The following is a 16,337-nucleotide window of genomic DNA, read 5'->3' on the forward strand; positions in this document are numbered from 1 at the left end:
GCAGTGGCATGTGCCTTGTTGGAGACTATGTTAATTTAAGTTTTTGATATCAATAAATGAAAATTTTTATAATATTTAAATAGTTTATAATTGATTGATTCAGGATTGAGCTGGGCTCCCTTAGCTTTGGATTTTAATAGTTATCGGTTGGGTTAACCCGAATAAAAATATAATATAATATTTTATTTTCTTTTATTTGCATGATGGGCCTCAATTTTGGGCCCTAATTATGGATTTGGGATTAGTAAGGCTTACTACGGGCCTTGGAAGCTTTACGCCTGCTCAGGTCCTAGTGCTAGTCCGGCCCATGAGTTCAGGTCATGACAAGAGCCTGTAACATCCCATGCGGCAAGGGAAAATAATCTACGGCCGAAGGCAGGGCCTCACTTGAGACCTTGATTAAATGGGGGGCAAGAATGAACCGAATCATACATTAAAATTGTAATATCCTCACTTTAGCTAGTCTGTACGTTCTACTGTTCCGGTGATCAATGTTGGTCCCGGCAGCTAAAATATCTGGAATTATAATTAGACTAGAGTGAGGAGTTATAAATAAATCAAATAATGATAAGAAAAATTAAGAAAAATTTTTAGAAATGAAATGCACTAAGGATAAATGAGCCGTAGTCCCAATGATGAGTGACCCTAACAGGAAGTGACGGTGAATGCCGTTAGCAATCCTAGACCCAGGGAAAATTCCATGAAATAATTTTTGGGATTTCAGGGAAGGATTATTGAGGTTTCGATGATAATAAAATGCTAAGAAAATACAAGAAAAATTAAATAAATCGGTACACACAATTTTATCTTGTTAAGCTAAACGGAGGGCATTTTGGTCATTTTCATCTTTAGAGATGATTTTTGACCAACTTGTCTAATTAAGTAAATAAATTATAAGGCATAAAATATGAATAAATATTGCTAAAAATGAAATTAAAAATGAGTAGTAAAGAAAAGAAATGAAGATAAAAATTGATTTATTAAGTAAGCATGAGGTAATAAAAAATTTCTTGGCCAATAAAAAATTCAATAAATACATTTATAATACATTAAAAAGAAGAAAAAGAAGTCAAAATTTTGAAAAAGCTATCAGCCATCTTCCTCATCTCTTTGGCCAAACCTTGGTCCTCTCTCTCTCTCCTCCATTTTTATGTTTACAAAAGCTTAATTTCCTTAGTTTTCCTTCAACAAAACCCTAAATTTCCAATATAAAACCTTAATATTTCATCTTGGTGAAGATTTTGGGAGCAAAAAGAAATAGAGAAGTTAAGTTTTAGCAAGCTTGGGTGTCACATAAGTGAGGTTAGTGTCCAATTTCTTCTCTCTCTCACTCAATTCATGTTTAAGGACATGATATAAGTTGAAATTGTAAGAAAAATAGAATAAAAATTATATGTATGTATCCCCATGATTTAGGCAGCCTAGGGATGGTTTAGGTTTGATGAATTTCCTTGAATCAAAGTAATATGTTAGCTGCCATTGATATGAATTGAGTAATTGAACATTGAATTGTAAGTTTAATGCATGAATTAAACTTTGAGAATTTGGGGACTTGAGCAAATTAGGTTTTTGTTCATGTGTTGGTGAATGGAAGTCCTAATGGTCAATTAGTGACCATTTGGCTGTGTTTTATGAGGAATTGAAGTGAATTGTGGCTTTGGATTTGAGGTTGGGTATGCTGCCTCATAGGACCAGCAGGGCTAGATGTGAGTCTAGCAGGTTTGGGTAGCTATAACTGGAGTTGTGTAGGTTCAATTGGTGCAAGGCCAATTAGAAATGAAACTAGACACATAATGCCACAGCTTTGATGAAGAAAACTTGCCCAGAAAATAAACTTAGAATACCCTAAAAATTGACTAAATTTGGGTAACCAACCTGTTGGTCTGGCAATTGACCACAGTGTTTATTCAAATGGTCATAACTCAGTGTAAAAATGTCCAATTGACCTGAATTTTATATCAATGGAAAACTTAGACAATTTAGAACAACTTTCATGAAGAATACCAAACCCAATTCTGATCATAACCCATCTGAATTGCTAACCAAAGTCAGGGTATCAAAAACTGCTAGAATCATTTCTACTCAGAAATTCTAGGTAGATATCAATCTAGCCAATATTAAAGAAATTAGCATAACTTGAGCTAGAAAACTCCAAATGGAGTGATTCAAAAAGGAAATTAAAGAAGAGATAATAAGGAATAACTTTTAATAAGTGAGTTTGGTCAAATTTTTATTGTAGCAAGGTCCAATGGAATAGTAAACATGGACCTCAAATCCTGAAAATTTGAAATAAAACCTAGAAGGCTAGGAATTGAGTTTGGTAATCAACGCCAACAAAACTATAATACAAAATGTGGTATCTTGGTGAACTTAGGCTTAATAAATCTATTATAAATTAAAAAGTCAACTTTTGAGTGGAAATAGTCAAGTGAATAGTGATCTCTACACTACAAAAAAATAAATAATTAAATAATTAACTGTGTAAAATGTCATAGTATGCCTAGAATGATTGGTTTGGATAGGTTGACATTTCAATAGGGTTCTGTTAGCAGTACTGCATATGACTTCATGCCATTCTATGTTTTATGGCCTTTTGTGCCATTCTGTGATATAATAGCCTTTTGCTATTTTGATTGAGATTATTATACTTGGTTTCATGCCTAATAATTATTACAGCTTATTAACTGTTCTGTTGTACACTGGGAGACACATTGTAACTGATGGTGTGACAGCCTGAGGTACTTGGTACCCAGTGCCAGTTTACCCGTTTATCCAGTCCAGTCGACTAGTATAAGTTACTTGGGCAATTAAAATAAATCTTACTAAATTTTAATCAAATAATTAACATAAAAAGTACCAGATTACTACAAATAATTGCCAGAAACTCAGTCTGCATAAAATGTCATCATATATTCTGCATATCCATTTTATTTTAGCTATTTTATTTTATATTGGCACCACTAAGTACTATTGCTTAGCACGTCGCTTTTGCCACGCGCAGGTACTGGAGACACAGCTGGGGAGCCCAGCAGACCTCAGACTGGGTGATTAGTCAGATCTGCACAGAGTCTAAAGTCACCTCTTATCTGCAGTGCACTTGGTAGGACATTAGGATTTTGGGTTGTAATTTGTATTTTGTACTAGTTCTTGTTTGTAATTACAAACTGATGTAATCATAAGATGATGTAAATATATGAAATTATATGTTACTGTAATTATCGGTACATTTTGTTGAGTAATAAAATGTTGGGGAGTTATTCATGAAATTGATTTGAAATGTGATATGAATAAAATTTTGGAAATTGTGTTGAAATTTGGAGATTGAGTTGATATATGTATGTATATTGGAGTTGTGGATTTGAAAACCATATTGGGAGTGTTTTTAATAGGTTCAGAAGAACTGTTTTCTAATTTACAGCCGGCACTCTGCCGGATTTTATATAAAATTTGTGAAAAAATTTAAATTAATCAAAATTGTAAATAAATGATATAATTAGTAAAACTTTACACTTAGTGACTAATAAATAAATAAATAAATTAAGAAAGGGTAAATTGTAATGAAATAAGATATGGTGCTCCGTCACACTGTGTGGTATATCTTGCTAGGCTATACTATAGACGGGTAAGGGGTATCACAGAAATGGGGGAAACTAATCACTAGAGTTGCTTTTTGGTGAAATGACTTGGGGAGTTGGAAGAACTCCAGGGTTAAGCGTGCTCGCTTGAGAGAAATCATAGGATAAGTGACCTCCTGGAAAGTTCTCCATTCCACCTATGGGACAAAACTGTGAGGCTCAGGATGGGGTGGGCCAAAGCAGACAATTCCTCTAGTGATTGGAGCAGGGGCGTTATATATGATATCAGAGTTGGACCTCCTCCAGTAGATGTGTGGTTCGGGGACAAACCAGGCAGAAGCTGGTGGGCCTATAACACCCGTGCGGCAAGGGGAAATAATCTACGGCTGGAGGCGGGGCCTCACTTGAGACCTTGACCAAATGGGGGGTAAGAATGAACTGAATCATACATTGAAATGGGGGAAACTAATCACTAGAGACACTTTTTAGTGGAATGGCCTGAAGAGTTGGAAGAACTCAGAGGTTAAGCGTGCTCCCTTGAAAGAAATCCTAGAATGGGTGACCTCCTGGAACTTATCCATTCTACCTATGGAACAAAACCGTGAGGCTTATGATGGGGTGAGCCAAAGTGGGCAATTCCTCTTGTGGTTGGAGTAGGAGTGTTATATAGTTGTTGGTATTATTTTTCAAAATTGAACTAGTTTCAAATCCGATTATATAATATCAAAACTCATTTTGCTACATTCAATCAAATCAAGTACTCATAAAAATTCGATCCATTGTCATCTTTACGCAATACAATTACATAAAGGAGAAAAAAGAAAAGTAAGTAGGAGTATTCATAATTAAAATTAATCGATTTTAAATTAAAATTAATATTGAATTATGTCAGAAAAGTTAATTTAACTATTAATCAAATCAAAATTTTTAAAAAATTATTTTAAAAATTTTAATTATTAATTTTAATTAAAATCAAAGTTCAATTAAACTAAAATTAAGAAAGTTGTTGGAAACAAATTTCGGTCCACTAAAATTTAACTAAAATTAGCGATTAATCAGGTTTTAAGATAAGATTTCGACAGTAATTTTTTTTATATTTTTATTTTAGTGGGCCTTATAATTTTTTAATATTAAAAGTGTCATGTTAATAAAAATTAAAATATTAAAATTTTTAATAATAATAATATTGACAAAATAATTATTTATCATAAAAAATGGCAAAACTACAAAATAATAAATTGTAAATTGCCCTAGATAATATTTCAGCCCATAAGCAGGCCAGCATCCTGTCGGGTGTACTAGAGTCGGTTGCCATACGGATCCTGATCCGGTTCAAGAAACCGACATCGTTTGGTCATAGAACCGAGCAGCTCAATCATCGCACAGGATAAATACCTGAATGGACAATCTCTCAAAATCAAAAGCCCTATCCCCTTCTCAATTCAACCCAGAAAACTGAAAATTACTTGTCATGGAAGATAGTTTCAGAGTCCGAGTCGATAAAGCATTCGGATCCCTAGCCGCCTCCTCCTCCTCCTCCACGACGGCTGCATCTTCCAACCTAACTTCTCTATGGTGTCTCGCAGACGATGAAATCGAGCGAACCGAATGGAACAGAGACAAGGACAACTCCGAACCCGAAACCTTAACGGATTCATTTCTGTTCAAGAAAGAGTTTTTCTCTGGCAATCGGGAGAATTCCGATGTGGATTTTAGGTTGGAGCTGGAGAAGGACCTGGATGACCTCGATGATGACTTCGATGATGAGCAGTCAGGTGGCTCTTCGAGCCGATCGGCGAAGCCGAAACCTGATGATTATAATGATGAAGAGTGGGAGATTAAGAACTCCATTGGCTTGGACTGTACTCTTGATTACGAGGTATCCTTAATTTTTTCTTTTTCCCCCCCTTCACTTAACAATCTGAATTATCCTGATGTGTTAAGCGAATGACCAATTTATGATATCATGGTGAAACCATTTGGATTTTATCACGCAAGAGGGAGCCCTGTAGGAGCTTTCTGTTTGTTTTCGTTTCTGCTTTTAGTGGTGGTCTTCTTGTTGCTTTCCTTGTTTGTTTCAGAAATGGTTTGGTTTGCTATTGCAAATTGTATCTATGCGAGACTTTAATAGATGATGGTGAATTTCAGAAGCATGAATTCGAATTATAATGCGCTTTCGTTCACTGTACAACTTAGTAGCTCTATTGGGTTTCTCCCTTCAGAACTTATCTTAACCTTCTGATTGTGATTATCATTTATTTAAATGCAGGAAGAGGAAGATCAATATGACAAAGTAGCTGTTGGCAAAGAAAAGGCTGGTGACCGCTTGTATATGAAAGAAGTAACTGACTATGGGATAGAGGTAGATTCTAACAATGAGCTTCCCGATTCGATTAGGGACATCCCTAGGGATCCGCGTGCAAATCTCATTGCTGCTAAAATTAGGCTCAAAGAAGATGCAGAAGCAGCTATTAAGATGGATTCTTTGCGGGTTTCTGAGCAAGATTTACTGGCTATTGCTGATAATCAAGTTAAGGTGTCTGAGGATGGAAACTTGAAGTCCATTCTAAAGAGAAGGGATGATGATTCTGATTCTAAGTCAAGAAATAATCAGCTGGATTCAAAGTCACAAAAACGTGTACGGTTTGATCCAGAATGTAAAGATGATTTTGATGAAGAGTCTGATGGAATCAGAGGCACACACATGGAAACTGATTCAGTAGATGAGTCTTTGGTGTATCCTTTGCCCTCTGATTATCCTTCTGGGATTCCAGATTATATGCGAAATCCTTCAAAATACACGCGCTACACTTTCGATTCATCAAGTGATGTAGATGAACAATCTAACCGGCAAGCCTTTATGGACTTTCTTAAGATGCTGAAGAAGTCAAATACTACAGAATCACAGCCAGATGATGCTCCCTTTGATCTTCCAAAATCACTAACCTTCATACCAAAGAGGAAAGCCCTTGATACTGAAACAGTCAACAATCACTCTGAGTCGAAACAAAACCAGGATGAAGCCAGCAAGGAGTCTATGCTTAGGAGGGGTTTACCAATATGCATTGCAGCTAGCGATACAGAAGATGGCGAAACGTGTGCCATGGAGGAAGATGAACCTGAAACAGCAGCTGAGAGGAAAAACAGTTCGCAGAAATCAGGCCGCAAGTATCGGACAAAGGCCACCTTGGAAATGGACGAATCCATTTGAGAATTGTATTATCTTCATTGAGAAACTATGCTAACTTCTGTATTATAGAAACCGTGACTGTATAATTATTCCTTTCTATTTCTAACTCAAGTACTTTACTGTAACGTAAAGTATTCTCATTTACCTCTAGCTATATGGATTTTTGAGGATTAAGTTGTAAAACATCTCGAATTGATTTTGGCTAGATTAAAAAAAGAAAAAAGATATATTTAATCTATGAAATAGGAAAAAAAAAAGGGGAAATAAAAGGTTTAAGGAATTTCTGTGTTTTTTTTTAAATTAAACATTAGGAATATAAGTTCCTGTATTTTGATGGAAAATTAAAATGAGATTTGCGAGGATAACTCATCATTGCTTATCATTTCTTTCTCATTTTCGCGTAGATGGGGTGGAGAAATCTCTGAATCATAGTCTCTTTATTTATATAAAAAATCAGGAAATAACTATTTTTACTGTGTCAAATAAAAAAATTAATTTTTTTTTTAAATTTACTTTTCCTCCAATACAAGTATCATAACCCAATATTTTAAGGGCACAGAAAAACACAAGCTTCCGCCTTGCTTACACAAAGCTGCCACCTTGGGTAAAATTTTTTAGGTCCTTAAGTTTGTGTTCCACCTTCGTAGTTAAGTCCTGAAACGCAATTTCTGCAAAATAGACATTGGCAAAGAAGACGACACCACATTGCTGCTTACCATATTTGCAAAGTTTGGTCTCTGTTAAGCATCATCATACCTTCATCTAGAAAGTATTTTCATAGTGTTGTGTAGGTTAAGGATTTGCTCTACGTTGTAAAATAACAAAGACTTCCAAGTAAAATACAAAATAATAAATTTTTATTATATTCGTCAGACTTTAAAGTAGATTACCCACAATAAAAACTATATTTATTGTAATTGAACCCAATTAAAGCTGTGGTAAATTAGACATCGACCACCGATAAAGAAGCAAATTTTTAGAAATTCAGTTGAAGTTATACACAATATAATGCAAACACTGATTCAAAAATATTGAAATGTATGCGTTGTCAATGATGTTTTCCTCTCCATGAGCTTCCACAAAAATAGTGCACAAAGTTTCCTCTTTCTTTTTTCTTTTCTTTTCTTCTTTTCCTTTTTTTTTTTCATCATTGCTTTGAACTATAGTATCCTTGTATTGTTTGGTGTGTGGCACTCCTGGTTTAATCAAAGGACATGAACCCAACAAAAAAAGGGAGAACCAGGGCTTAAAGGCTACAACAGAAGATACTCAGAGAACAGATATACAACAGATCAACTTATTGTTATTGCAGTAATGCCCAGTATTTGTTTAGCCAAAAGAGCAGCATTAGATGAATAGAACTTTACATGACCAACTAGAACAAGCGCTTCCGACAATCCGCTGCACCACAGTAGCATGCCATCTGTTTGATTTTCCCATCAGCACCAGTGACACTATCAAGAGCGTAGCCATAGTCATACGTAAGCTCCTATAATCAAGAAATAGAAAAGGTCAATTAAAATTGAAATAGAAAAAAAGAAACTTAAGCACCCTCTTGATTGGCATTTTAGGCCCTAAATGTCCAACAACTCCATTTTTGGAGTTTACAAAGGCCAGAACTCTAACCTGATTATCAACTTTTCCGGAAATAACATAAGTCCAAATGCAGACTTGAATTTGAAGCTACTGTTAGTTCGTCAGGTTTAACTAAATAACACTTATAATAGCTATTTTACCAAAGATGACTATTATTTTCTAACCCAATAGCAACTGGAAATCACAACAGCAAAGTCAGTGACAATAGCCAACAGCTGACTGTAACCATAAAACCTAGCTGTAACAGCCAATCTAAACACCTCTGCAGAAACATAATACTCACAGGAAAATCATCATTAGCCAATGATAGAATTCCCTTATAACATCCAGAGAGAAGCTTACTCAAAGATGCCTTTTCAAACTTGAATTATATTGCAAAGCAAAATACAGAATAATTTTCATCACATGGAATTATCCCAAGCACGAGAATGTTAATTACCAAACAATGATAAAATATGAATCATGAGACACCAAATAACATGCTTTTCAATTACAAATCCAGCAATAAAAGGACCGAATTAACAAGAGCACAAATTCAACAACTGCAATGTGGAATATCACAAAACAAAGGTTTTTAATAACCTGCAAAGGGGGTATGTTGTCCGCTGCAAATAGCATTACCCGAGCAAGCTTGAGGTCATGGTGTGAGCTTGAAACACACTGAACAAACAGATTAGGCTCACAACTATGATTAATGAACCTGGCAATATTTCCTGTGGAACCTGCATCAATGCAGAATTCTGGCACACTTTCCAACTTTTGATCATCAGGTCCATCTGTGTTGTTAATTGTTGGCACTGATACATTTCCAAGTCGCCTCTGTTTGCAAAAGAAAATAGAAAAAAGCAAACTCAATATATCAAGGAAATGAAGGAAAAAATTGAATGGAAAAGTACAATACCATGCCAAAAGTCCACTTAGATTACACTTTACACCTTGTTATCCAAAACAATAAATCTACAGTGGCTTATAGCCAGTCAAACTCATACAATGGACTACTGATGCAAGGCCTTTATCATGACAATGAAAACACTGTATGGAAGAGTTACTAGCATGAGTCCTAGATGCACCAACATAATAAGAATTAGAAGATACAAAGGTTTCATATTGAATGCTCTGGGTGATTTCCAGAAGTAAAAACATTAAAAACTTTGATAACAAATTTATGTAGAACATCAAAAAGGAAGAGAAACAAATCTTAAAAAGTTATTAATTCTCAATTATCAATATCAACAATAATAAGTTCTACCAAAACACCTAGATAACAAGTATTTATAGTATGATTGGTAACCCTACTAGCACTAGGATTAAGAATTCCAAACTTAGAAAATATTAAACAAACACTAATTAGGACTACTAAACCAACTCAAAACTCAAACTTCCCCCCCAAAAAAAAAAAAAATCTACTTCCTAAATTTCTTCTTAAAATAAATAGACCTAAAATCTATAGTAGGTTCTGCATCAACTACACCTTGAATGACTTTGTCAATTGTGAAAGACTGCAAATGTAAAACAAACAAAATGCACCAATACAGATACTCTACTTGCCTATTCCCCCTTTCTCAAGTTGCATTAAACCCACTATTATGCCCTCTCTATGGCCGTTACATAAAAAATAATCAATTGTTGAATTACTAAATATTGTATTTGATGGTCTGATGAATTTATAACATACGGTATTGGAAAGAGTAGCAACCATACCATTTAGAATGGGAAATTAATATAACTGAACAGCAAAATGAAATAAACAATTCATAATAACAAATTATAAGGTCAATTATAAAGCATGTCATGTTTGGCAAAATGATTACACAAGCAAATTTTGTGGTGCCAAATTTTTAAAATGATTAAAGTTTAGTCCTTCCATTAAAAAAATTTTATATTGGCTCAGTTGGACACATGGTCATTAAACAACAATATGCATGAGCAAAATTACATTAAAATTTTGTTTCAAAAAGTTTAATGCTACTAAATTTCAATAGAATTAACATTCAAATTTTTTGAATGATAACCAAGTAAATTTCTTCTAATATAATTCTAGAATTAAACATGAGCTATTTCTTAGTCAACACATTAACAATTTAGCTATAATATCAAACGAAAGATATGGCAATAGTGACCTTATTTCTAATACAAATCTAAGTTTAGTAACTATGTTGAAATTCAATGATAAGTGGAGTGACCATGAGCAAACTTAAGCCCTTCTAGATTAAAAATCCTTCTAGTACTTGAGTTTTTTAATGGAATAACTATTTAATCCCCGGGAATCTAAAAGGCAGACAAAGAAATTGTTTCATTTAAAAATTGAAGGACAACAAGGTGAGATTAATGAAAGATTTAAGTGTCGCAAATCATACAATTTACATTTAAGAAAATAACAGTGCTCAAGTGCATTTTGTACAGGTATTTTAGTAATCTATCCCATATTATATCCAAAATTAGGATACCTCTCTTCCACCAATCCCCCTCATTGTCTGCAAACAGTCGATTTCAAAAATATAGTTATTGTCAGAGATACTATCCAAGTCTTCTGTTCTCATTAGTACTCCCACATACTCACAGATTGGTGCTCCAGAAGGTATGAAATCCCATGATCTAACAGCCCAACCTTTTTTTGGGGTCCGAAAAACCTGTGAAGTTAACCATTAGAATGAATGTACCTATAACCACTTCCGAGCATTGAAGATGATAGTAGGCATTCAGGCAAATTGAGACAACTATCAAACCTCAAAACGATACTTCAGTCCTCTTTGGGACGTTCGATTGACACAATGAGGTCCACAGCCACAATTTGGACCACATTCAAAAACAATAGCCTTGGCTTCGATAAGCCTAGAAGTAAACAAACAAAATTTAGTCTAATGGCTTCGACAAGAAAAAGTAAACAAACAAAACTATTTGTGCTTATAAAATGTTGAAATACAAGTTCTCTCTAAGCGATGGTTGAATTGCACACCTGCCACCATTCCGATGCACATAGGGGAAATCACAGCCATTAAGCTTTGCACAAGCACATGTCCGAGGGTCCATACAAGCTCCTTTGCAGTTGCAGCCAGAGGCATTAGTTGGGATCTTTATGTTCTGGGCAACTTGTATAGACTTGAAGTATGTGAAATCTGAATAATTCAAGAAAAAACATGAGTTATTTTGACAGTTTAGATCTGGTAGCATCGCATGAAATCCAGCAACATACATATGTAGTAAAATACACACAACATGATGAATGGAAGTGAGAAAGGAAGGTGGGGCATTAGCTCAATCAGTGAAGTTGGCGTAATGAATATGAATTGAGCAAATTTTTTTAAGAACAAAATTGCCCTTATCTAAATATGGTTCTAGCAGTATAATCCTCAGAAGGGAAGGATATGACCATGCCCTTCTTCTTTACTTTGCATGAAATAGTTGATCTCAGCCCAAAAACCTACAACCTCTTTGATGGAATCCTAGGCCACAGCCATAAAAGTGACAGAACAAATGCTGAAACAAGAATTTTTCCTTTTATTTAGAGTGAATCGAGATTAAATAGTCAAAGGGGACCAGAAACAAAAGTGAGAACTCATCTATCAATTCGCTTTTGGATTTAGTCCTCGCACACCCTAAAGATAAAGCTTTATTGAACATTTAACCACCATCAACCTTCATCTATATTTACCATAAGGTTATCCCCAATACACCAAATTGGAAAATTTTTAAATTTTGAAAACTTTGCATATAGTAATGAATGGGGCACCAAAATTGCAAATTCCACCCAACCTTACTATAATTCACATGTTGTACAAGTTTGATGGGATGAGAATAAAGCATCTAATGACAAACCAAGAACCATAATTTTACCATACTGTTTTTGTGCCATGATCCATGCTTCAGAATCCATGACAAATGACAGAGAATCAAAACTTAATTATTTAAGTTAAACACTAGATATAAGACAAGCAAACACAAAGGCACCGCTCAATTAGGCATGTTTCATATTTAACAAATAATAGCTGTCAGCGAGTTATAAAATTTTAAAGCAGAACATGCCTGTTGGTGGAACAGGTGGATCATCAACCAAATTTGTAGCTGGAATTGGGACATCCTCTTGACGCCCACTAATGTCCTCACATATCAACCTTAGCCAATCAAACAGCAGAAACTAATTACACTTTGAGATAGGAATGCAAAGCAACAAGCTTCAATTCAATAATACAAAAAACTGTTTTTACCCTCTAATTTCAGAAATTGATTGGGGAACACGTCCATAAACATATTGGACCTGTCAAAAGAATGATCGAATGAGAGAAATGAGAAGAGTCAGAATAACATAGAACAAAAACATGAAGGCTTGATTTGTTTCATGGAAAGTAACTTAGCTATGAAAAATATTTTTGAGAAAATGACTTCTTCTCTGTTATTTGGTTGCAAACAAGAAATCCATTGGAAAATATTTTATGCTATTTTGAGTACTATGGAAAAAAAAAAGGCAATTTTGTTCAAAAATACAAGTTCATGGAAAATTTTGAACCTATAATAACTGCTTATTTTCTAGTTATATGAACTATGAGAAAATTATATAAAAAATGATGAATTGTGGTTGACACTGAAAATTGCCATCAATGTCAATTGCTGGTGACGGTCAAGATGCAATTGAAAATTACCAAAATGTAATAGTTATAAAAGAAATGTATGCTGTCAGAGCATAACTCTGTAAGGAAATAAAAGAGCAACTCCTCACATCAAATGAGAAACAAGATTATGCAATAACATCATTCACATATACACAACACATTCTTCACTAGTAAGAGGCTTCCACCAAATGCACAAAACTGTTTTATTTATAACCTCCAAAGTCAAATAATTAATGCTACTTACAAGGACAAAGAATTCTATTTTGTGAAAAAGAAAAGTTCATTTACAGTTTCATGTACAAAAACTAATCCTGAAACCCAAATTGCGGAGCCAACTTGAAAATATTTAAGCTTGAGAAATAATGGATTTAGATTGATCAAGATTTGATCCTTTTAATCATATTTTGATCTCTAAAGAAATTAGATTAACAAAAAGGAATAGTTCAAAGCACAAGAAGCACCTTAACTTCAAAGGCAATTAAATAATTATTAAAAAAAAAAAAAAAAACTATGTAAATAACCAGGTTCCCCCAATGTCATCAATGACAAGCCAAGCACTCATCTACGTGCCCATATGAAATGGAGCAGTGCCAAAGTGCCTCACCTACCTCAAGGCAAAGCAACTTTATCTAAGTATTACTTAGGCACTTGAGATGCTTGCCTTATTCACTTTATGCTTATTTTCTCATATTCAATTTTGAATCATGCACTTGACAAGCTCATATGGGAAAGTGTGAGATATCAATTATAAAAGTTTAAAGGTCTGAACTATTCCTTTTATTAGGGGAAAAACACCTCGATTTTATAAATGCATTAAAGAGGAAAAGGAAAAGTGAAGACATCAAATGAATTTTGTCCTAGAAACATCAGTAGATTAGTTACACAATTTTGTGTTTGCTTCAATTGCTCTATAGCTTGATTTGATTTAGTGCTCTTTCGCCGATTGAGAAGTACATGTGATGGTTTGGAGCTTATATTTTGAATGAATATCACAATGTGATGATGGTGTGATTTATGCCTTGGTTTATGCTTTGAGCACCAAGCATGATGACCAAAGCCTTAGGAAATGAAAATTCCTGGCACCTTTCACGTTTAAAAGCAATGGTTCTCCCATTTTTCCACAGTATATTGGACAAGAAAAACAAAGAGATGGTAGATGAGATTCAGTTGTCATCAATTTAAAAGTAAACATATAAACCTGGTTAGTGGTCAATGTTGGCTGTCCCTCCAGTCGCCTTAGCCGATACTTAAACACAGTAAAACCAGATATCCCTTTCTCTGCCCAATATTGCACAACCTGTGAACAGAGTTATTAGTGGAATGATTAGACTTCCCAGCTGCTTTAAAAAGAATGTATATAATTGAACAAAAGAGAAATGTTTACATGAAAAACAACACCCAAAAAAAATTGTATTAAGATGAACAGAAAGCAATTTATCTTTCTTCAGAAGACCCACTATCAAGTTTAAAATAATGAAAGAACAAGTAAAGGGAATGCAACATATAAATTGGTCATCTTTATTGCCCATTCAGCCCAATTCACCCCTAAAGCGGGTACAAATATAGCAACTTGCCAAGTTGAATATGTGAGAGCAATACCCCCATAAGAATTCTAGATGTTGAGAAATAGTACAAGTTCAATGGTGAGGCTCAAGGAGACTTGATATAAACATTTTAAGCACCTTTTTTTAACCAAAACCAGCAGTCTGATCATTAAACTTTGTCGTTGCCTTTGAAAATCTAATCCCAACAACTGTTCTGCGCAACATAAAACCAAAGAGCTAATATTGTGACAAAGCAAACTGAACCATTCAGCTGTATTCAATTTTTTGAAACGAATATTATTTCCCAAGAATTAAGTTGGTGATACAAATACAACTAACAATTAAAAATAGAACATTTAAACATTTAAAAAAAAATCTAACAGAAATGAACAATCCAGCTTTCACAAGCCTCTAAAATGACAAATTCATATTTCAGGGCTGAGACAACAGTTTAAAAGTCACAAGTCCAACAAAGTGCACAAGCACAATTTTCAATAAAGTTCATTAGGCAATTATCTGGCAGTTCATAGGCATCAGCAAAATTTTGATAGATGATTGCCTACCATACCAAAAAAATTAAGGAAAAATTACTATTTAGCCTCTTTATTTTAACGAAAATAACTACTTAGTCCTCCTATTTTGAAAAATATACTAGTTAGTTCCTGCATTTTTATTTCGTCTACTCTTTAGTCCCTCCATCCATTTTAAAATTAAATCAAGTTTTTTGTTAGTTAATGCATTTAAAGGAGAAAGGAATAACGTCATGGGGGTCTATATAACTATATTTTTCAAATTAAAAGAACTGAATAAAATTTAAACTAACACCTAAAATAACCGGAGGGGCTAAAGAGTAAATGGGATAAAATTACAGGAACCAACTGATGTATTTTTTTAAAACAGAAGGACCAAATAATTAGTGTCGTTGAAATAGAGGGACTAAATATTAATTTTTTCAAAAATTAAAGTTCAACAGTATGACAACTAGACAAAGTTCTCATTTTTTTTAGAGATAGTTTACCTTGTACAGCCCATCATATGTGTAAAGCTTGCCACTGTAGCTGCTGGCAGATTCATGGCCACGAATAACTCGCACAGGCACACATTGCTCCACACAATTCTGCAATTAAATACAGTACAAGTAACATGTCACTTGGCAATTCTAATATTAAAGCTGCAAAGATAACCCTTTTTTTTTGGCCTTGATATCAGTGGCATGTCTACAGTAAAAGACTATTTCCTAACCTTTTACTTGTTAGCTGAGAGTAAAGATGCCAATCTGAAATTTTGTCTGTAATCAGCTACAGAAGCAGTGGTTGGAATGTGGTTATGCAGAATGTTCAAGAGATATTTGGGACCTTTTTCAGAAGTTTTAGATGTTCTGGCCAAAATGGTTTTGGACATCCAGGCCAGGTAAAGAGAGTCAAGTGGACTGGGGATAGCTTTTCTCTGAGATCCTATTGTTATGCAAGTCACAAAGTTAAGCACCAATAAGATGCTTTGAAAAACAGGTGTATGCATTTTTCAGTTATTAGAACGTTGACTACAAAAAATTTGAGGATGATAATAATGGAGATGATTCCTACTCAAAAGCATAGCATTAAAAACACGTCATTGCATCATGTTTGGAGTAGGAAGCTGCAGGAGCTTGTTTATTGAAGTAAATATTTTTCTGTGTTTTTTATTGAATGAGATACAATATATTTATATACAAAGAGTCCTATAATTAAGTATTCTAATTGGGGTGATATCCCACTAATTATGCTAACTAATTAGCTAACTAATTAATAAAGAATATTATTTAAATAATTAAAGGATTGACTTCCTA

General features: G+C 34.2%; 2 protein-coding genes across 2 annotated transcripts in view; one reads left to right on the top strand and one right to left on the bottom strand.

Annotated features, from left to right (window-relative positions):
- The first annotated feature begins 4,912 nt into the window (after window positions 1–4,912).
- LOC110638607 (uncharacterized) lies at window positions 4,913–6,909 on the top strand. The gene is made up of 2 exons (XM_021789207.2): window positions 4,913–5,454; window positions 5,845–6,909. The coding sequence occupies exons 1-2, from the start codon at window positions 5,047–5,049 to the stop codon at window positions 6,784–6,786; spliced, it is 1,350 nt and encodes a 449-aa protein (XP_021644899.2). The 5' UTR covers window positions 4,913–5,046; the 3' UTR covers window positions 6,787–6,909.
- A 799-nt stretch (window positions 6,910–7,708) lies between these two features.
- Window positions 7,709–16,337, bottom strand: part of LOC110638606 (histone-lysine N-methyltransferase, H3 lysine-9 specific SUVH4) — a 48,414-nt gene continuing 39,785 nt past the window's right edge. The window contains exons 7-15 of the mRNA XM_021789206.2: window positions 15,531–15,629; window positions 14,167–14,265; window positions 12,567–12,616; window positions 12,385–12,473; window positions 11,318–11,477; window positions 11,088–11,193; window positions 10,809–10,991; window positions 8,944–9,180; window positions 7,709–8,254 (exon numbers count right to left, since the gene is read on the bottom strand). Coding sequence (XP_021644898.2) covers window positions 8,141–8,254; window positions 8,944–9,180; window positions 10,809–10,991; window positions 11,088–11,193; window positions 11,318–11,477; window positions 12,385–12,473; window positions 12,567–12,616; window positions 14,167–14,265; window positions 15,531–15,629 — 1,137 coding nt within the window. The 3' untranslated portion in view covers window positions 7,709–8,140. The remainder of the gene's footprint in view (window positions 8,255–8,943; window positions 9,181–10,808; window positions 10,992–11,087; window positions 11,194–11,317; window positions 11,478–12,384; window positions 12,474–12,566; window positions 12,617–14,166; window positions 14,266–15,530; window positions 15,630–16,337) is intronic.

The sequence above is a fragment of the Hevea brasiliensis genome, unplaced genomic scaffold (genome assembly GCF_030052815.1).
Source record: "Hevea brasiliensis isolate MT/VB/25A 57/8 unplaced genomic scaffold, ASM3005281v1 Scaf1, whole genome shotgun sequence".
Lineage (NCBI taxonomy): Eukaryota > Viridiplantae > Streptophyta > Magnoliopsida > Malpighiales > Euphorbiaceae > Hevea > Hevea brasiliensis.